Raw genomic sequence first — 21167 nt, forward strand, 5'->3', positions numbered from 1 at the left:
GTTTTGTTTGTGTATTTGTTCCAATCTTCCCTGAATACCTAGCTCAGTGTCCTATAAAAATGGGGCATTCGGTCCGAATTTTTGTTTTATTTCATTTACATGTAATCGCTGAAGATGACTATTGGGGCTATGTGGCAACTAATTATTCCATTTTAGTTTAGCAGAAAGAATCGTGACAAACTAATTTTGAGGCACGGTTTCTTTGCACGAGTATTGTTGGAAAATGATGTCACTTGACCTCTCAGGACCAAGGTTTCCCCTTCGTACAATGGGCCTAATAACATCCTTTCAGTCTATTCTGTGGAGCGTAGTTATCATGGGATTAATTGCCTCTGCACTTGGACCCGTGGTTTGCCTATCACTCACCTTTCTAGCTGGATGGCCCAGCACGACGGCGCAGAGAAGCAGTTTCTCGCACTGGCTGCAGTTTTAGCAAAGTTTTCACAGTCATTTGTATACAAGCATATTCAGACTAGTAGATAGCACTGCTTGAGGGCAGGAGTCCCCAGGGCATGGTGCTAATGGGTGATGAATGAATGAATGAATGAATGAATGAATGAATGAATGGTGAGAGCAGTTTATAAACCCTCAAAGCTCTGTGAGTACAAATAAGTAGTATTTATCACCCTGGAGTTCAAGCAACTATTATCTACTCTTGATCTCAATTATTTCCCCTGAATTCCTCAGGAAAGGTAATTAGTATACATGGTGTTTTTAGAATGCAAAAAAAAAAAACACACACGAAAAAAACCAAATTTATTAATTTTCTCAAGCTCGGAGTGAGAAGCTCATCTCATCTCCCACAGGCTCAGTCATTCCTGATTGGTTCCTCTGTTGTCTGTGGATACACACACACTCAGAGAAGGAATATGAGGGTCCATGGTGCTATATGGACCAGAGGACACAGTCATCCGCCAGACGTACCTTATGTAATGAGCCATACAGATGACCTTAGCGAGCAGGTGACCTACGCATGATTGGACATTCGCCAGCAGAAAGTACATTCTCTGTCATTCCTTATGGGTCAGAACAGTCAAAGATGATGACTTGTCAAAAAGCCCCAAGAATAGAGTGGTTCTTGCAGCTTCTAAAATAAATTGTTTGATTTTTAATTCATCTGAGTTTTCTGCTCAGTGATCCAAATGCCACTTTCGATGAAATGGTGGGATCGGGGCTGTTGGGCAGGGGACAGAGTGAATGGAAGAGGCCTGCTCCATGCCAGTGTAAATCTTTCTCCCAGATATCTTGGTCTTGCTTAATCCTTGATTTGAAACACCGTGGGTTTATGCATATGGTTTATTCTGGTTTTCATACTGGAAACAATTGCATTTAGTCAAAAAGCTATACTGAAAAACACTCATTGTTGTCCATGGACTATATACATTTAGAAGTTATCCTTCCTCCTTGAAATTCCTCACCAAGTCAGTGACAGCATCCCTGACAGGGGATCACTCACCTTTTCCTTGATTCCTTTAGGATCCAGGGAGCTCCTTACCTTCAAATGATGAAAGGAAGCCATGATGGGAAATTTCTAGTACATGTTCTAAGTTCATAGAGTTGGAAAATGTTAGAAATGAAAGATGGAAAAGTGACGGTATTAGTATGGCTTGTCAGCCAGGGACCCAGGGACACTCTAGTCTTAGCAGAGAAAGCAGACATCTCCCCCCAGACACGGGGTAGGCAGAACAGAGGGATGGAGCGTCATTAGTGGGCTTGAAATCTCAGTGCAGAGAATTGAGGGGCCTGGATGGATCTTGTAGCCTGGACCAGGGACATAAATTAGACCCAGCTTCTCTCTGAGCCCAAATGAGAATCTCAGTTCTCACCCCTGCAGACCTGCTAAGTGAAAGAAAGTGGCACTTGGAGAGTTCCCTTTTAGAGCACAGTTGTCCCAGGGATTGTGATTCTACCTACTGGGAGAGATGTGAGACTGACTCAGAAAAGGGACTTAAAGATCTTAGCCCAGCCATTGTCGCCAGCTGCTCGCTGTTTTCTCTCACGGCCAAGGAACTGCTTGCCTCCAGAAAGAGCCTGCCTCGGGTTTTTAACAGCTCTAACAGCTAGAAAGATTTTCCTCTTACTGAATTGAAAGCTGCCTCCTCATAACACAGAAAAAAGGGACCTTAGAGGAATTCACAGTTTCAAACCCTGCCTCTACCAGGCCCCCGTCTCTGATCTTAACCAAGGCTGATAAACAGACGGAGTGTTCATAATCCTCATCTGTTAACAAAGAAAAAAAAAGAAAGAAAGAAAAAAGAAAAGAGTATCTACCCAACAAGGTCACTGAGAATTGATTCCACTGATGCAAATTACCCAGCACCTTGACTGATAAATGGTCAGCTCCCATCCTCCTCTCTCTGTTCCTACCCCAAGCATGAGAGGGGTGGGGTGGCTGCTGGCTGGCCTGTGTCCCTTTTAACTTAGCATCTTTCCCTGGAAACAGGCCCTGGTTGTGGATGGAGGCTGGGTCACGCCTGGCTGCTGCCGTCAGTGGGAAGGCCCAGGGCCTGGGGCCAGGGGTCTGTGTCTCCTTCCACACCCTGCGTCTTGGTGCTGGGAATCCACCTTAGTCACTTAACTCAGCTGAGCCCTGGCTTCCTCCTTCGTACGACAGGGATTATGAGGCGGACCCACCGGTCACGGTGGGGATCATGTGAGAAAATGTGGGCAGAGCACACGCAGTGCCTGGCCCACGGGAGGCATGCTGATTGTTATAAATTAATACACTCATGGAGGTGACTCCAGACAGGCAGGTGCATATGAGGCACTGATAACTTATTGTTAGAGGAACAGGGAAAGGTTTCTGAGGGAGGAGCGTTTACACTGGGTGTACATGAATTGCTGGAGGGGACAGTGTGAGCACGGATAGGGAAGGGCCGCTGAGATGACCCAACGAACATCCCAGCCTGACCACCAGTCAGAAGGGCAGTTGGGGATGGTCCGTAAAGGCCCGAGGTCAGCCGGGGGCACTTGGCTTCACCCTGTAAGTAGGGCGGTGCCGTCTGTGGTCCTGGCAGCATGGTGGCTAAGTGACAGTCTGTACTTGGGGATCGTGTTTCAGGGCTCAAATCCCAGCTTTGCAGCACAGCGTCTGAATGATCTGGGGTGAGCCCGTTTCGTGTCTGTCAGATGGGTGGGGTCAGTCGTTTGCAGGCCCAGAAACAGGGTTCCTCACCTCAGCACTGGACATTTGGGGCTAGTAACTCTTTGTGGTGGGAGCCGTCCTGGGTATGGTAGGCTGTTTAGCTGCATCCCTGGGTTCCACCCACTAGTTGCCAGCAGAAATCTCCCCACCCAGTTATGACAACCAGAAGTCTCTCCAAACATTGCCACATGTCCCCTGGGGGATAGACTGTCCCCAGTTGAGAACCACTGCCACAGAGTAATCAGGAGGATGAGAGATCTGCATGTCAGGCTATTAGCACATTGCTTTGCACAGCACGGGCTCTCCATACAGACAAAAGTGGAGCCCTAAACGCCCCTACTAAGGCACTTTGAGAACCTCTACCCTCTCTGCTTCCGCCCACCCCCCTCCCTGACCTGGTGTTACCCTTGCCTTTGACCCCAGTCAGTGCTTCTCCTTGGGGTTGGGTAGACAGAGCCGGGTAAGGGTGCAGAGAGGCCAGTGAATAGTAGAGGAAGGTGCATGGAGCTCCCCCTAGAGGCTGGAGTGCAGAACTAAGAACCACTGGGTGTCTGCTGGGTGGGTGGGCTCCACTGCAGGACCAAGCAATGTTATTGGTGTGCTAACCTGACGAAAGGAGAGAGGCTGTCCTTGGGTTAAGCACTGTCTTCTTGTCCCTTGGTAAAGCAAGCAGAGGCAGCACTGTGCCAGGAGTCAGAAAGCTGGGAGGAAGTGGACTTGGTGACCTCCTCCTCTTGATTTTGTATCTCCATAGAGGGAGGGGAAAGACCTTCTTGGACTGTTCAGTGGTTTTCAGGCTGTGTTTCCTGGAACTCTAGGACCCTGCAGAGGTGATTCAACAGTACATGGGGGGAGGGGCAGATGTTTCTCCAAGCTTTGGAGGTTGAATAGCCCGAGGAACTGGTCTTCACTTCCGTCTGCTCTGTGTTTGGGGTTTTGAGGAAAATGATTGTGGGGATAAAACTTTGCATTAGATGGTCTCCAAGGCCCAACTCAGCTCTAATAGTTAAAATAACAGATGTATGGCAATTCTTCTCCTCTTTCTACCATTTCTTGGTAAATTGGCATTTTTTGTAAACTGAGTTTCCTGGAACAGAGACACACCCGCAGTCCACAATGAGTATATCCTGGGCCCTGCTGTTAAAATTGCTTTCACCAGCAGCACATGTAATTACCTTATAAATTCCACTTGGTTTCTGAGTCAACACATCCTAAGGCCTTTGAATGAAAATTAAGCATCAATAGAATTCTTTGCCACAAGACAGAATATTGACCTTAATATCTGCCAGTGTTCTTGTAAAAGAACCTGGGTTTCTCTACAACCACCCAGACAAAGGCTGAGCTTGGAGCCTAAAGCTGCCGAATGCATTCTAGTCATAGTGTCCCAAATTTATATGTCAGTGTATTTAACTGCTGTATTGGCCTCCTGGCTTATTACAGTTATCATTGTTATTTTGATGGACTGGTTCCCTCCAGAAGTGGAGGGAATTACAGACAGCTAGATAGAGAGTGGCTCATTTGGAAGTCTGGTGGAAAAGCAGAATTAATGAATGCCTTGAAGTAACCGAGAAGGAAATGGAGGATGAAGTGAAACCGATAACGAAAGTCTTCACATTTGTTGCTGGCTGCTTCTCTGATGGGGTACTCGGATTCTCGGCTCTGGTGGTGTTGGGGAAAGAGCAGTGTCTGTGGGACATTGGGAAAGTCAGTTTTCATCTCCCAGCTTCCATTTTCTGACCTTTAAAAAGAATAGCTGAGGCTGCACCGGCTCCCAAGGGCCTTCCACCTCCAGCAAATGGGTGGAGCTGGGTGTGGGCAGGGCTGGGACGGGGTGGGAGGAACGGTTTATGGCGAGGCAAAAAGATGGGACAAAGCGATCCTGAATTATCCAGAAACTGAAGTCTCAGCCCCTGGCCGCCTCCACAGGGTGAACAGAGCTCTGGTTTCCCTGCGGCCCCTCACTAAGACAGCACCCCCTGCACCAGCGCCCCCTGTAGGTTCCTCCCAGCACGCACTTACTGCGTGCTTCCTCCGAGACCACTGCTGAGCAGTTAGGGCCGATGTCTGTCCTGCGCACACCAGGCCCAACCTACAGGGAGCGCTAGGACATCACAGGAACAAAGTGGACGTGCGATGCCTCCCCTCAGAACTCTGCATGTGGACGGGGAGGGTGGTTGTATTAATCTGCTCCTTTGGCTGAGACAGAGTGCCACAGACGGACCTTAAACCACGGAAACTTACTCTCACAGCAAAGGAGGCCGAAAGTCCAAGATCAAGGTGTCAGCAGGGTCGGTTTCTGCTGAGGGCTGTGAGGGAAGAATCTCTCCTTGGCTTGTGGATGGTCATCTTCTCCCTGTGTCTTTTCACGTGGTCTTCCCACTGAGTAGGTCTCTCTCTGTGTCCTCGTTTCCCCGTTTTAAAAGGGCCCCCTGTTTTTAAGCACAGCAGTCACCTTGGCTCTGGTCCCACCCTAGTGACCTCACGGTAACTTAATTACCTGTGTAAACACCTTCTCTCCAAATGAGATCACATGCTGAAGGGCTGGGGGTCAGGGCTTCAACACATGGATTTGTGGGGGACATGGCTCAGCTCGTGGCAGTGGTGGTCAGAGGCGAGTGCTGAGCTCTAATCTTGGTGCCACCACTCCCCAGCTCCAGGGCGTGACGCCTCAGGCTCGTCTTTATGAAATGGTCGGATTCACAGTGGTTAAGGCATAAAGATTCTGTGCGTTCTAGGTCACAAAACAAGTGCTCTCAATTACAGTTCGCTCTTATTATTTCTAATTCTGGTAGTTGTTCCTGGTGAAGTACAAAGGGGTCCCACAAAAGCAGGCAGTGGCTTCAGAGAGAAATTGTTCAATACTCATCACTAGAACCATACTCCACTTCCCATTACATTAAAAACATGTTTCATGTTTGAAGAAATGGAGTGTGAGTGTACCAAGTTCATTTGCCTTTCTAGGGAGCCCACAGGTTTTGGTTTTGCTCCTCGGGTAGAAGAGGGAGTTCCCAATTCAGTTAGCAGATGAGGCAGGAGGCAGCCAGTCAGGAGCAGGCCCCCTTCTGGGCGGACAGCTCCGAAGGCAAGGCACTCCCTGTAGGCAGCTGTCTTCTCCAGGAGACCCCCTTTGGTGAAGCTAAAGATGCTCCTTCATTACGGGGAACTGCAGCCCACGCAGGGCTCAGGACCCCTCACCTCCTTGGCTGGCACCTCCTGTTTGCAGCAGCTCCTGGGGAATCGAAGTTCCATGAGGCTGGAGCTGGAGGCTTCCCGGCCATGCAAGCCCAGTACGGTGTCGGACCCAGGGTCAGTGTTCCACCGGTATTCATGGAGGGGCTCAGTCTTCCTCATGCTCTGGGACCCTGCTGGACGGCAATCACTGCTGGGGACCCTGAGCACCAAGAAGACGGTGGTAATCCCACCTGGAGGAGCCCCAGCAGGGATTCCATACCTGTCAAGGTCACGTGGATTACTGACAGTCATTCCTCCAGATTTCTCCAAGATCAGTGTAGTTGTTGCACCATGAACTTGAGAAAACGATTGCCTCTTGGAGCCCTGAGTCATTTGACCACAACGTAAATCTGAAGACACCTGGGACCACAGAGGCAGGTGGATGGTGAAGAGGCTCTGAGACAGAGAGCTGTTTGGGGTGGGGGGACGGAGGGAGTGAGCTGATGCTCAGTCACTCTCCAAGCTGCGTCCCCAGGGTCACAGTCAAGAAAGCCTCCGCAGGCTTGGAGAGTTTCTTAAAAGAAACCACCCGTGGCAATGTCGAGAAAACACAGGAAGTTTAATGTTCTATCAAGCTGGGACATTACAGGAAAACAGGGTTATGTGTGCTCACTGCGGGGGAGAGGGGATGGCAGGTGGAAGAAGCCAGGCCTTCCCCCATCTCTCGGCACAGCCAGATCCAGACTGGGCAGTTTCAGCCCACGCGCCAGCAGGTTCAGCCAGGGCAGGGAAGGCGGGGGGCCCAGGCCCACCACTAGGCAGGGGCTGTGACTGAGGTATCGCTGGGTGCCCAGTGGATGGCGGGAGCCAACACCCCCAGCCGAAGCCTGGGGCAGGGCTCTGGGGTCAGGCTGTTCACGTACATCCTGCCTCTGTCTGCCACGTCCTGGCTGTGTGACCTTGCCAAATCACTTCACCTCCCATGGCCATAACAGAGCACCCACCTGCCCCGGTCCTGAACTGCCCCACAGGCCTGGCCACTGTTGGCACATGGGTCCGGGCCACCAGCTCTACTGTGCAAGAGGAACACCCTCCATTACCTTATGGGAAAGAAAACACCGCCCCTTGTGATTACAGCTTTAACCATGTCGGCGATGTCGTCCTGTTGGCGGGCTCTCTGATTCTGCCTGTGGTCCTTTGCAGAGGCCGTATGAAATCCACTCCGCCATGCCCATCGATGAGATCCTCAGCATGTTCAAAGCGGAGCGTGTCCACTACTCCTCCACATGGTGCAAGGGTATGGTCGCCCTGCTGAAGAAGGTAAGGGGGCGGCCACCAGCCTGCCTGGCCAGGGAGTTGGGGTCACTTAGTGCAGGAGCAGGCATACTAGCAAATTAAGGAATGAGAAAATGAATGGAGTACCAGTGTGGAAGTCACAAAGCAAGCAGGGCGCTGACACCACCGCACGCATACTCCTGATCTTATAGTCAAGATCACAGAGCTGCTGGACAGTGGAGTCTGACTTGGAGTCACGTCTGTCTGTGACAACAAAGCCCCCAGGCTCTTTTCACTCTACTCCTAATAAATAGAAATACTTAATGCAGATGGCCCTTTAAAATTTTTGCTACAAGTGGTCTTTTAACTCACTGAGCTTTGGGAAGTTGGGCCTCTCCTGACTTTTTTCCAGGAACTGTTGCTATTAGCATAAAGCAGTGAGTCTCAAAGTGTGGCCCATGGACCAGCACCATCAGCACCACCGGGGAGCTTGTTGGAAATGTACATTCTCAGGCTCCATCTTGACCTTCGGAATCAGAAATGCGGGATGGGCCCAGCTTTGTTTCAACAAGCTCTCTGTTTGTGTTCTGGTGCACACTCGAGGGCAGTAGGTCGCCGTGTCTTCCAAAGCTGGCATTCAGCTTTGGTCACTTGGAATGCCCGAAGAGGCATAGTGTCAAGTCTTGCATGTGGGTGACATCTAGTCATTTTTAATAAAACAGTAATGATAATAGCAGCCAGCATTGGTCAAGGGAATAGTATATCTGGACCATGTGGCGGTTCTTCTCCCTACCAGCCCTGGGAGTAGAGCAGTGGTGTTATCCCCATAGTAGAGATGAGGAAACTGAGGCTTAGGAAAGCAAAATGTCTCAATCAGTGCCACAGGGTCATTAAAGGGCAGAGACAGGATTTGAACCAAGTTCTCCAAACTCCAGATTCCAGCTGTTAATTCCTACCCCACTGTAACGCCTCCCTGAATTACGAATTAGTTAAATTGCTTTAAAGGAGATTCACCACCGGGTTCTTAGACGTCCGTGGTCTTTAACCCCAACTGGTCATTAGAACCACTTGGAAGCCCTGAGCACATGCCAGTGCCTTCACCTCCCACCCACCCAGTGAGTCAGACAGCTGCTGCCCTAACCGGTGAGCTCCGATCTGGCACTGAAATGGGGTCTCTGTTTACATCTGCACCCACCAGTTGGGAGCAGCCCCTAAAGAGGCCACCATGCAGCAGATACAACCTGCCAGGTGTCCCTCACGTGGTGAGACTCTAGCCCGCTCTCTGGGCACAGTTAGGAGATTTCTGAAGTGACAGGTGGGAACAAACTGTCAGGGAGCTCTGATTTCCATCCCACCTGTTGGCAGCTAGGCATCGAGCCTCCCTTGGCGTGTGCCAGGTCCTTACCGGTCCCCTTTGGGTCTCATCCTAATCCAAATCTGGACGTGGAGGAGTTACCATTGTTCTGCTGCCGGACGAGGACACAAGCACAGAGTATCCAGCAATGTACCTGAGGCCACACAGCTGTTAAGTGGCTGTCCCAGGCTGGTGCTTCTGTGCTTTCATTTTTAGCCCAAGTGTTCTTTGCACTAGATAAGCTAGAGTGTTTTGACAAGTGGAAAGCCTCATTTGGATGCAAGGTAATAGTCTTTGGCTGTTTTTATACTGTATCACCCTTATTAGCAGAAATTCTATTGGAGGAGAAGCTGAAAATTGTCCCCTTGGCTAAAATGCAGCTACCACATCAGGCCACAGAGGTCACCTCATACTGTCCAGGATAAATTTTGCTGCACTTTGTACATCCCATTACTCAGCTGAAAATTCTAAGATGCGGGGGCTGATTCTTTTTATTTTTAATTGGACATCAGTGAGACCTGGCGTGTCACAAGGCAGTAGTCCCCGAGAGGAGCATGGTAGCTACAAATCTAGTCCCTGCCCAAACAGTCGCTTGCTAGGTGACCTTGCAGAAGCAGCTTTACCTCTCAGTCCCCCGCTGCTATAAAGACATGAGTGTAGGTAACGCTTCCAACGACAGCATCCCAGGCAGGGCACAGCATGACCGGAGCGTGACAAGCGGAGGCACCTTCATTTTCCTGAGACTCTGCCCTCAGAGCCCCACTAACCTTGCTGGGTGCACAGCTCAGGCAAGCACGTGTGTCCTGCGTCCACAGCTCCTGACCAAGGACCCCGAGAGCCGCCTGTCCAGCCTCGGTGATGTTCAGAATGCACCCTACTTGGCCGACATGAACTGGGATGCGGTGTTCGAGAAGGCACTGCTGCCCGGCTTTGTGCCCAATGTGAGTGGGGGTCCTAGCCTGGGGGAGGCTGGTTTCTCCAGGTCTCCTCCCAACAAGCAAACACTGTCCCTGCCTGGCTAGCCCGGCACACGACATCCTCAGAGGTCTGGATTGGCGGTCATTTTAGCCCACACATCTCCCCGCTTTCCTCCCGGCCGGGCTCCAGATCCGCTGGCCCGATGTTCACAGAACACTCTGACTCTGTCGTCCAGGCCTTGGTCCCTGCCATTGCCACTGCCTGGACCTCTGGCCACCTGCCTAGACCAGCTTCCCGAGCGACTCCGCCCCAGAGGAAACCCTGACCCGCTCCCTCCCCCGGTGCTGCCTGTGATTCAGAGGGCTCCCTGCCTCCTCCTGTACCCCTCAGACAGCTGGGAGAAACGACGGGGTGTGGCGGCCGGTGCCGGGGCAGGCTGAGCACAGAGTGGCTGCTCAGGACTGTCCTTCCCCGTCCTCCCACCCCCACTGTAGGAGTTTGGGAACTTTGCTTGAGCTGTGTGTGGGGTGGGGGCAAGGGTGATTGCGCTTTTAATTAGTAAACCCAGCAGAGTTTGCCCTGTCCCCTTGGCCGACTCCGTTCAGAATGCATGCTGTGGCTATGCCACAGAAATATGCTAATGTTGTCCGCTGGCCTCTCCTGCTGAGCTCAGGCCAAATTGACAAACCCCAGGATTGTGATGCAGTCCTGCATTTGGAGGGCAAATTGCCTACTGACTTCTTCCCCTTGCTGCCTCTGAGCCTTCCTGAGGCTGTGTGCAGGTCCCCTGGGGGACGCCTGGGGCCAGCATATGGCATCGTCTGTCAGGGACGGGTACCTCCCCTTGCAGCCCCTCCCCTGCCACTCCTCCCCAACCCCACCCAAGCTCACTCATGCACCCTCACAGACACAGTGCACCCTCACTCCCATGCACTCACATGCACACTTGATCTCGCATAAGCATTCTCCCACATGTACACTCAATCACACGCAAACACCCATGCAGGAGACCCATGTTTCTGCCACACCCACAGCTGCCTGTGGTCCCTTGTGGCCATGCTGTCCTTAGCTCCACACCTGTGAGCGTGCTGCTTCCTCTTCTGGGATGCTTTTCTTGGCCACCATGTGGTCCCCACCCCTCCTCCAAGCCTCAGCAGAAACACAGCGACTGGCCCATTTGAGTCTTGGCACCTGCTCTCTGGATTAGAGGCAAAGTCAGGTGCTCCCCTGGGACGCCTCCCCCGCCAGCCCCTCCAGCTCTTCACATGGAGTGGATCTCAACCTCTCTGGTCCCCTACCAGACAGCTGCCTAGGTTTACGTTAATGGTGAATAATGTCCTGTTACAATGCGTCTACCGTCCTCCTGAGATTTCAGCGGGTGGGGACCGTGTAGTGTTGGCTGGCCTCTGTCTGAGAGAGACCCCAGAGCAGCGGGTGGTCCTAGGAGGTACGAGAACACCTGGGTGTGTGCTTGTCACACGAGTATGAGTGATAATAGCCAAATGGAAGGAGTGTGTTCTGCGTGCCCGGCACTGTACCAAACCCCCACGTGCATCATCGTATAAACGTCACAAGTGGGTCCTGTCACTGTTCTCAGGTTGTTAGTATTCTCAGGTTAAATAACTTGCCAGCGATTACTCAGTGAGAAACTGACAAAGCCAGAGCTTGACCCCAGACAGTCTGGATGCAGAGCCTGCATTAGAATGAATGAATGAATGAATGAATGAATGAATGGCAGATGAATCAGGCCAGGAGAGACTTGGGCGTGAAATCCGACCTGCTCATTGGGAGAAGTTGTACCTTCTGAGCTGTTGGTGTTATAACTATTAGGCTTTTCTGCCTGAAGGAATTGGCGTCCTGGGCTGGGTCACGGAACGGAAGAAGGCCCCTGGGACCTCAGGTTCGAGGCCTGGAAGGCAGACAGACCAGAATTCCTGGGAGCACAGTGGGCGGGGCCCAGCCTGGAGCCGGGCCAGGCCTGGGGGTCCGCTGGCTCTGGCTGCAGTGGTAACAGAACACCAGGGTGGCGGATTGGGCAGGTTTTAATTACGAATGGCAGTTTTAATCCTTTCTAAGATTATTTTTCAAATTTATTTTTCGGTTACGGTTGACATACAATATTAAATTAATTTCAGGTGCATAACATAGTGATTAGACATTCGTATACCTTACGGAGTGATCATTTTTAAATTGAATGATTAAAAACGATAGTCACAGAAAAGATAGTAATGACATGAGAATGCACGTATGATAAAAATACGTGAAAATATCAGATTGGAAAACTGCCCTCATGAAATGAACATACATACATAGGAAGGAGACTAAGAGAATGCGTGCATGTTGACAGTGGGGTTGCCCGGGGGGGTGTGGGGGTAAATGAAGGCTGTGGGCAGTGGAAATGAGTCGCTTTTCATCATCAGGGAGAAAAAAAATGTAGCCGATGTATCCTGCAGTGGTAGCATCATGACCTGAATGAATGATTGAATGAACAAATGAATGAAAATAAAATGCAGTCATCGGTGGAACAGAGACAAACCGTGTTTTCCTTTCAGAAAGGGAGATTGAATTGTGATCCCACATTTGAACTGGAAGAAATGATTCTTGAATCCAAGCCACTTCACAAGAAGAAGAAGAGGTTGGCGAAGAACAGGTCCCGAGACGGCACGAAGGACAGCTGTCCTCTGGTGAGCGCTGTGCAGGCGGAGAGGGACCCTACACGCCCACGGGTGCACCTTTAGATAAATGGCGGCACGTCACTGCACCTGTCCGAATACCCCCATTTGCTGTAAATAGATGCTTCCATCCAACAAGTGGGCTTCCCTAGCACAAAACTGAACTGGAGATGACCTATCTGGATCTAACTACCTAATCATTAGTAGTTAGTATCTCTGCCCCCGGGCACAAACCTCACGCCTCTCCAGGCCGGGGGACATCAGCACTGTGCTGAGCAGCCTTTGGAAAGGTGTCATGCTCCGGATGCAGCCAGGGCCACATGGTGACTTTCGTGGGACCCTGGACACACTGGCGTCAGGGCTGCTGCATTTATTTTCTAGGCTGCCGTAACAATATGTCGCAAACTTGGTAGCGTAAAACAAGCGAAATTTATTCTCTCACAATTCTGGAGGCCAGAAGTTCAACATCAAGGTATCGACAGAGCCGTGCTTTCTCCAAAGCTGTAGGGAGGGTCCTTCCTAGCCTCTTCCAGTCTCTGGTGGGGGCCACCAATCTTGACACTCCTTGGCTTGCACACATACACCAGTCTGTCCCCCCATTGTCACGGGGCATTTTCCTCTCCATGGCTCTCTGTGTCTTCACGTGGCCTTCTTTTAAAGACACCGCTCATGGAATCTAGGGCCCAGTGATGTCCAGTATGAACTCGTCTCAACTAGTTACAGCTGCAACGACCCTGTTTCCAAATAAGGTCAGAGTCACGGGTTCCGGCGGGGTTAGGACGTCCACATATGTTTTGGAGGGAGGGACACAATACAATCCACAGCTGCCCCTTCCTCCATGAAAATACTTTTTAAATTATATTTTATGACCGCATTGGTATGAAGAGGCATAGAACTTTCAGTGCTAAGCGTTAATGTTTTTCCTGCTTATTGCAAAATGAATTAAAACACCCTTGTAGGCCCTGCAAGCATTGTGGAGCCCAAGCCCTGTGCCTGCTGAGTCTAGTGCAGAAGTTGGCCTGGAGACGCCTGCGTGTGTGTGCGTCAGTAGGGCGCAAAGTGGCAGGTCCTGCACGGACGTGTGGCATGCACCCGGCCTTCAGGCAGCCCCTGGGACGTGTGTCACAGGGCACTGGTGAGACCGGTGGCTCTTGGCACCTATCCTTAAGGAGAATGAGCACCTTTGCGTGATGGTGAAAATGTCTTTCCCACCCCGTCATGCTTAGTTAGGCCTAATGAATATTCCCACCATCAAGAAACCAAGCTCATGGTTTTCAACCTACATTTCATTCTAACGTAGCTTTTAAGTTGGATTTAATGGCTTAAATTTGAGAAAAACGTCTCCTTGCCTGCCAGGCTCCCCTTGGCACAGCCGTCCGTACGTCAGGGCTGCTCCCGCCACTTAGCTGGTCCCCAGCCTCAAGCGTCCGCCGTCCCGTTTAGACCAGTCTCTGCTCGTCCTCGCTCCTTCGTCATGGCTCCCTGGGGATGCGCCGTCACTTACAGCCACTTCTCTGTGCTCTCTGACAGAATGGACACCTGCAGCAGTGTTTGGAAACGGTGCGGAAGGAATTCATAGTGTTCAACAGAGAAAAGTAAGTCTGGCCCCAGCGTCTGCCTGGCACCGCCCTTCTGAACCACATGTCTCCTGAGGAGAACTGCCCTCTCTGCTCCCCAGGGAAGCCAGCCCTGATGCTGGCAGGGGAGCAGCAGGTGGACCCCGCGTTCAAATCCTGCCTCTACTGTGTGGCTGAATAAGGTGCCAGCTTCCACTCCCTGAGCCGCAGGGTCTTCGTGTGCAATGGGGAAGTAACAGCAGGGCAGGCCGAGCTGGCACAGGAAAGCTGGCGCAGACAGGCAGGTGGCAGGTGGTGAAGTGCTTGAGCTCAGTTGTAAATCTGCCTGGGGTCCAGTCGTGGCTCTGCGGGGGGCCAGAGTGACCTGAGGCCAGTTACCTACTTGCACTGAGCCTCATTGCCAGCACTGGCAAAATGGAAATCACCGCCTTGCAGTGTGGTTGTTCTAAGATTACGTGAGGCTGTTGCTACGATGCCTGGCCTGGTAGGAGTCCTCGTAACAATGATTGCTGTTACGATTGTTGTGACTTAATGGGTGTGGCCACGCTGGAACCCCAGCCTCATGGGCTGGTCGAGTTGGGAGGAGCTCAGCTGGGGTCTGAGCTGGTGCAGGATTCCCTCGCAGGGGCCGGTCAGCAGAGGAAGCAGTGGGCCCCGGACTGGTCCCAGCCACGTTACTGTGTCATCCCCTGTCACTGATGAGTCAGGGCCGGGGCTCTGGCACGGTGGCTCATGGGGTGGGAGCCAGAGTCCTGCCAGCAGGGCTGACAGCAGATTGGCCCCTTTGAGCAACACTGAGCTGGGCCTTGGGATGCTTCCTGCCCGCCTGCAGGGGCAGCGGGATAAATGTCAGGTGCACCCCATCAGTCACCAATACTCCACAGATGAGAGCGGCACAGGGGCACGTGCTGCCGCAAAGGGCAGTGCTGGCGGGCGCTCTCACACCAGGTGCCGGGCTCAGCCTGGATGTCCGAGAAGCTTGCTGAGGTGCTACCCGGCTGAGTCCTGAAGGGTGAGGAGGGGACAGGCGTGGCAGTCCAGCTCGAGGACGATACACAGGACAGCGAGGCGGTGTGGCAGACGAGGGCCTGCAGCTGGTTAAGGCGTCTGAATTCCTGGAGCTTTTGAGTCAGTGGGTGGTAGTAGGTGAGGGATCCTTCTGGGGCATGGTTGTTTGGGTTCCAGTCCACGGCTGGTGGGCAGGGCCCCTTTCCCAGTGGGGACCGAGGAGGGGGAAGGAGGCAGCAGCCTGTCATTTATCCTGGTGGCCAGACACACGCCAAGCCAGGGCAGCCAGCCTCACCCCCTGGGTGAGTCTCCTCGGCCCCCTACTCTGGCTCGCAGAACCAGAAGGGCCGCTGTGGCACAGCCTGTGAGACTTGGGGACGGAGACGCTGACGTGATGCCTGGGTCCGAGCTGCAGTCCTGCCAGCTGTGAGGCTCCAGGTCTCTCCCCGGCCTGAGAACTTCTGCTCACACCATCCAGGGCGCTTTCCACCTTGAGTCATGGTGGGCCCCACACAGCCTTGCCTGGGTCCTCCTCTGCAGGCGTGGACCGAGGGGTCCTCCGTGAGCCTGTGACAGGGCCGAGCGGTGAGGCAGGGAGGAACCCCAGTGGAGGGCAGTCACATTGCACACTGTGCTGTGTGCCAGAAGACGCTCCACTTTGGGATCTGAAGAATCCAAATGTTGCCTCTTAACAGAAAACAAAAATGAGGGGTCCCCCCTTGTGTCATTTAGGGGTTGCACTCAGCTGTGTTTGCAGAAACACAACCATAGAGTCGCGTCAACCAATTCGCTGTTCTTTCTCACGCGGAAAAGTGAGTGGATTAGGGGAATGTAGTAGGATCGTCCAGCTGTGCTGAGGACCCCTTTGAGAGCTGCGGTCAGGGCTTTGAAGTGAGGCTGGCACGGCTACCAGGCGTTGGCAACATAAAGAAAGGGGGAGTAGGATGAGCATATGCAAAAGGAGCAGGCGTGAAAGGAGAGGGCCGTGGGGTCTGACTGTGGGTCTGCTCTTTCATCCCCACCTTGTGGCCCACCTGAGGGGCTTGCCAGTGGCTCTGAGGGCTGATAGGCTACCAGTCAGGGCGGGTGTGCTGGGAGCACGCCCTGCCCCCGCCTCTCTCCACCTGTCATAGAAAGTGTCTCTGGGGAGGACTTCGCCATGCCCCCCCCCCCAGAATGCTATCCGAGTGTCCCGTTGGCTCCTCTGCGTCAAGCCCCGTCGCTGCTCCATGGTGGAATTGGGAAGGGGGCCACATTGCGTCCTCCATGGCCCCCCTGCTGCGGTTTTGTATCTGCAAAAACGCCTGTGAGAAGTCAATTCATGAGGCAGGTGTTCCCCAAAACGTTATGTTGAAGTTCGAGCCCCCAGAACCACCGAATATGACCTTATTTGGACGCATAAAATTAATTAAGATGAGGCCATACTGGAGTAGGGCACCCTCAATGCAATACGACCGGCACCCGTATAAGAAGGGAAGAGACAGGGACATGGGGAGACGGCCACGTGGTGATGGCGGCAGGAACAGCAGTGATGCATACAGGCCAAGGGTAGCCTGCTGCCCCCAGAACCTAGACGAGCGGCACAGAACAGTCTGCCTCACAGCCTCCGGAAGGAACCAACCTGGATTTAGACTTCTCGCGCCCAGAACTGGCAGACAATACATTGTTGTCGTTGTACGCCTATACTGTCGGTGACAGGGGTACTTTGCCACAGCTGCCCCAGGACACTAACACAGCAGCCTTCTGAATCAGAGGCCGAGAGAACAGGCCCGGGAATCTGCCTTTTCAGCCATTCTGGTGCCTCATAGCTAGAGCACTTCTGTAGGAGACCAGCGTGCCTGAACCATGCATCCTCTCAGCGGTTCTGAGCTGAGCCACAAGCATCCCCGTCTAAAACTGCAACCCTCTTTCTCCCTGGCTCTGCATCATTCATCTGCAACACTGAGCCCTTGACAGCCTTAGCCCCCTGCACAGCCACCTGCCTCCCACACGACCGAAGTCTGCTTCCTCAGCCAGAAAGGGCTCCCGGGCAGAGATGTTCCCCCTCCAAGCCTATCAAGAGGAAGCTGTCATCAGCATGAAGTGCCAAGGGGTACACGAGCTGGGCGTCAAATGCGTCTGCTCCAATAGATTTCCATTCAGTCCTTTGACAGTGCTGTGCCATAATCCTGGACTGAGTGAGGCCTGGGGAAACAGCAGTGGATCTGGCAGGACCTGTGTGCTCAGGATGTTCACAGCCTGGGTGTGTGTGGGGTGCAGGGGTACGGTGCTGGGATGCAGATGTGCATGGACCACTGTGGGGACATGCAGGAAACGCACTGGGTCTGACCTCTCTGGACCTCAGTTTCTAAATGGAGAGCAAAATTACAAAGTAGCACTAACTAATTTTCTGGAAATGCAGCTTATGATTGGTTAATGGTCTCAGCCACCACCGAGCCAGGTGGAGCGTCTGCTTCCTGGCACTGGTCAGGCTTTGAAGGCCTCGGCAGCTGAGGCATCCATTAGCTTGAGAAATGCACCGTGGGGCTTGTCCGACTACTTTTGACCAGTTGGCTGCAGGGTTTACCTGTGCCAGCTCCTTCAGGCATACGAGAAAAAGCTCCACACGTGTTAACTCATGCAAATTTCCGTCCACAAAGACTGTGCTCTTGCCAGTTCTGCAAATGGCAATCGAACTTCTGTCCCAGCTAGGACCCATTTAATTACAGCTGGCCTCCTTTCCCCAGGGGATGCTGAGACAGAGCTAGCCAACCCGTGCAAACACCCTGCTCACAAACATCATTCTGATGTGTCCCACGCCCGTGGGTCGAGGCTCCCTGTCACAGAACACTTCCTTCTGGCATCTGATAGTTGATTTCGGGAGGTTGAGAGCCCTCACATCTGTCACTCAGAATTCTGGTTACAAAGCTGACAGTTCATTTGACAAGTTGGCTGAGAAAATTAAATGTTCCCCTCATTGCAGCGATAACTGGCCAATTTGCCTCGGTAGAGTTGCGCTACGCCTAGTAGGATATGTAAAATCCTTCTTCGTTTCCTCCTGAGCCATAGAGAACTGGGCGGTGGGCTCATCCTATCAGTGAGCTCTCGGGCCAACCGTGATGCTTTCATAGCTCTGTCTTGGTTCATGGATTCCGATTTGAGCGACGTGAGCCTTTCTAATGCCTTCAGAGCATGAAGAAATCATTCCATGCTCTCTTCTCTCCAGGGCCGCACTCAACACTGAATGGCATGGGATTCAACGGAAAGAGCAGGGGTGTTGGAGACACGCAGGCCCTGGGTTTGAATCCAGCTTCCCGAAGTCTCCTTGCTAGTCAGTGGCGGACCCAGGGATGGAAACAGCCTGGCTCTAAGCCCAAGCCCTTAATGCTATGCCATCCTGCTTCCTTCCAGCAGAGAGTTCCTCAGAGAGGATGTTGACTGCTCTCTGTCCTGCTCCCTACCCCCTTCGGCTGTGAGCCTGACACATAGAGCCTGGGACACCGATAGTGATGGTGGGAAGGATGAGTGGAAAAATTGGGGGATGAATGGGTAGATGGGTGGAAGGAGGGAGGGAGGGCAATGCTCAGGTAGGTGGGTGGCAGTAATGCATGGAAACGTGTGAGTAGATGGCTGAATGGCAGGCAGAGGGTGGTAGGTGGATGGGTGGACGGGTAAGGAGGGGCTAATGGGGGATCAGTGGATGAGAAGATAGTGAATGAAACGGATGGATGGATGGATGGATGGATGGATGGATGGATGGATGGATGAAGGTGGTGGATATATGTATATATCCATAGATGGACGAATGATGAATGGATGAGACAAGTAAATGGATGGAAGGGTGAATACATGGAGTGTGGGTGCCTTTGAGGTGGACAAATGAATATGTAGGTGGATAAGCTGGTAGGCGGGGTGCACAGGTGGGGTTGAGGGTAGACGGATGGAGACAGGGGATCGGAGGGACAATTACATGGATGGGTGGATGGATGGATGTATGGATGGACGAGTGCATGATGAATGGACGAGGCAGATAAGTGGATGGATGTGTGTATGAGAGGTGAATGGGTGGGTGAGGGATGGGTAGGCGGTGAGTCGGGGAGAAGCGGGCACGGGACGGACAGGTGGACGGATGGGAACGGATGTGTGTGTGGCTGGACGGATGGATGAGGTAAATGAGTGGGCAAACAGGTAAATCAATAGATGGATAGGTGGATAGAAAATGGTGGACGGGAGGGTCCATTTGTGGAAGAGAAGATGGGGGATGGAGGACGAATGATTGCTGGGTGGGTGGGTGGCACAGGCAGTAGGAAGAATGAAGGCTTCGGAGCCGCCCAGGGCTGTATTAGAACTCCAGCTCTGTCGGCTGCAGGTGGATGGGCGGATGCCCAGAGGAAGGTCCTTCCTCTTAATTCTGCCTCCATGGCTCACACTGAACCTGGCGGTGACTTACAAGGGGCACGACCTGCTCCTCATTAAGTCACTACGCTGGGCTTCCCGTCCTCGTGGTCACGGTATTCTACAAATGACCCTCCACAGAGGAAGGGAGACTTGAAACAGCTAATTCTACTCCTTAAAATAGCTCTGGCCAGAAGAGGGAGGCAAACTGGCTGAACGTCAGTTCCAGAAAGGACTCTGGTCTCCACGGCAGTTCTTTTCCACTTTCTGGACCTTCCCTCACCGGTGTCCCCTCATTTCAGTTCTTCTCCCTCCCGCCCTCCCACTGTCTGCATTCCATACCAATCCCTAAAATCCAGTTCAGATGCTGCCTCTTGCAGGAAGCCTTCTCTGATCCACACAGGATTTCAGAGTCTATCTCTCCCTCATTGGGGCTCCCTTGTCACTATGCTCCTCTTTCTATGCAGCTTTTGAAGTTTTATTTTGTGTTATAATTAGAAACGTACAGGAGTCTAGAGATAGTAGTGCTGGTTCCAAAAATAACCATATTTGGGTACATATGCTGTTTTAAAATAGAAAAGCCCAGCTTTGGGGCATTTAAAAGGAAATCTTACTGGGATCCATCTTTGTCATGCGATAGACCCAGAGAATTGTGCAGCATTACAGTTGTGAACCCGAGTGTGATGTCCTACTTTGCAAATAAAAGCGTTTCTTTTCTTAGTCACTTGAGTTTTCCCCTAGTTTTGATCTGATTTTCTCTCCAGAGGTGCCTCAGTCTCTTCGAATGGAGGGGAGGGAAGAGAGGGAGCAGGGAGAGAGTCTCGGGCAATTCCCAGCCTTGCCGAGGGAGTTAGGCCACCTCCCTCCTTCCCGCTCCATTCTCCCTCCCCACACACGTCTCATCTAGATCTCAGCTCTGTCCTCAGGATCCTGGTCCCCCCTCCATCAGGATGATGTACTTTAACCCTGACCACCTGTCCCAGGCGTCCTCCCTGAGAACTGCAACCTCAGGAGCAGAGGGGCTCCATACCTGGTCCTGTCCTTGCAGGAGGCAGTAGCCCCCAAATTCATCAAATACAGTTGTTGCTGCTGATATTTCAGCAGTTACCTGAGGACTCGCTCAAGTGCCCGTACTGTTGCAAACACTAGGCATTGCCACCCTGCACACATGTGCATGCACTTTACACACACACGCACACGCACGCGCACGCACACACGCACACACGCGCCTACCTGTGATCCGTCTGAGGCCAGGCCCACTGAATTCATCTGGGAATCATCCACGGTGCCCTGCATGTGACAAGGACACAAATTTCATTGAAATCAAGCAGTAAGTCTGTTCTGTCTGACCAAACATTCTAATGTAGAAAGTGTATTCTGGCTAAACCCTGTGTCTTTCAGAACCAGGCAGAACTGCAGTATTATTTCACACCCATTAGATACTTCACACACATTGTCTGTCATTCCCTTAGCCTCCTGCCAAGTGAAGGGTATTATCCCCAGTTTTAGATAGGGAAACTGAGGCACAAGAGAGAAGCATGACCCACGTAGCACAAGTTGAGAGTCAAGGCTTGGGCTGAGTTCTTCCCTGCTCTCAAACTTCCTGCTGCCTCCTTCAGTGTCTCCAGTTCATGTTTTGCCTGCATCACGTGCATGCAGGGACGGCTGTGGGA

At 52.3% G+C, this 21167-nt stretch overlaps 1 protein-coding gene across 5 annotated transcripts in view; it reads left to right on the forward strand.

Moving 5' to 3' along the window:
- Positions 1-21167, forward strand: part of STK32B (serine/threonine kinase 32B) — a 269098-nt gene that overhangs the window by 245341 nt on the left and 2590 nt on the right. For 4 of the 5 annotated variants that reach the window (XR_004423066.1, XM_033106743.1, XM_033106742.1 and 1 more), the window contains 4 exons: positions 7520-7636; positions 9761-9886; positions 12416-12547; positions 14066-14130. Coding sequence is in view for 3 of the 5 variants with exons in the window: in XM_033106743.1 (XP_032962634.1) it covers positions 7520-7636; positions 9761-9886; positions 12416-12547; positions 14066-14130 (440 nt within the window). In the remaining 2 variants the exon portion in view is untranslated. Of the gene's footprint in view, positions 1-7519; positions 7637-9760; positions 9887-12415; positions 12548-14065; positions 14131-18325; positions 18612-21167 lie in introns of all 5 variants that reach the window. The other variant, XR_004423067.1, reaches the window with a different exon arrangement.

The sequence above is a fragment of the Rhinolophus ferrumequinum genome, chromosome 5, assembly GCF_004115265.2.
Source record: "Rhinolophus ferrumequinum isolate MPI-CBG mRhiFer1 chromosome 5, mRhiFer1_v1.p, whole genome shotgun sequence".
In the NCBI taxonomy this organism is placed as follows: Eukaryota; Metazoa; Chordata; class Mammalia; order Chiroptera; family Rhinolophidae; genus Rhinolophus; species Rhinolophus ferrumequinum.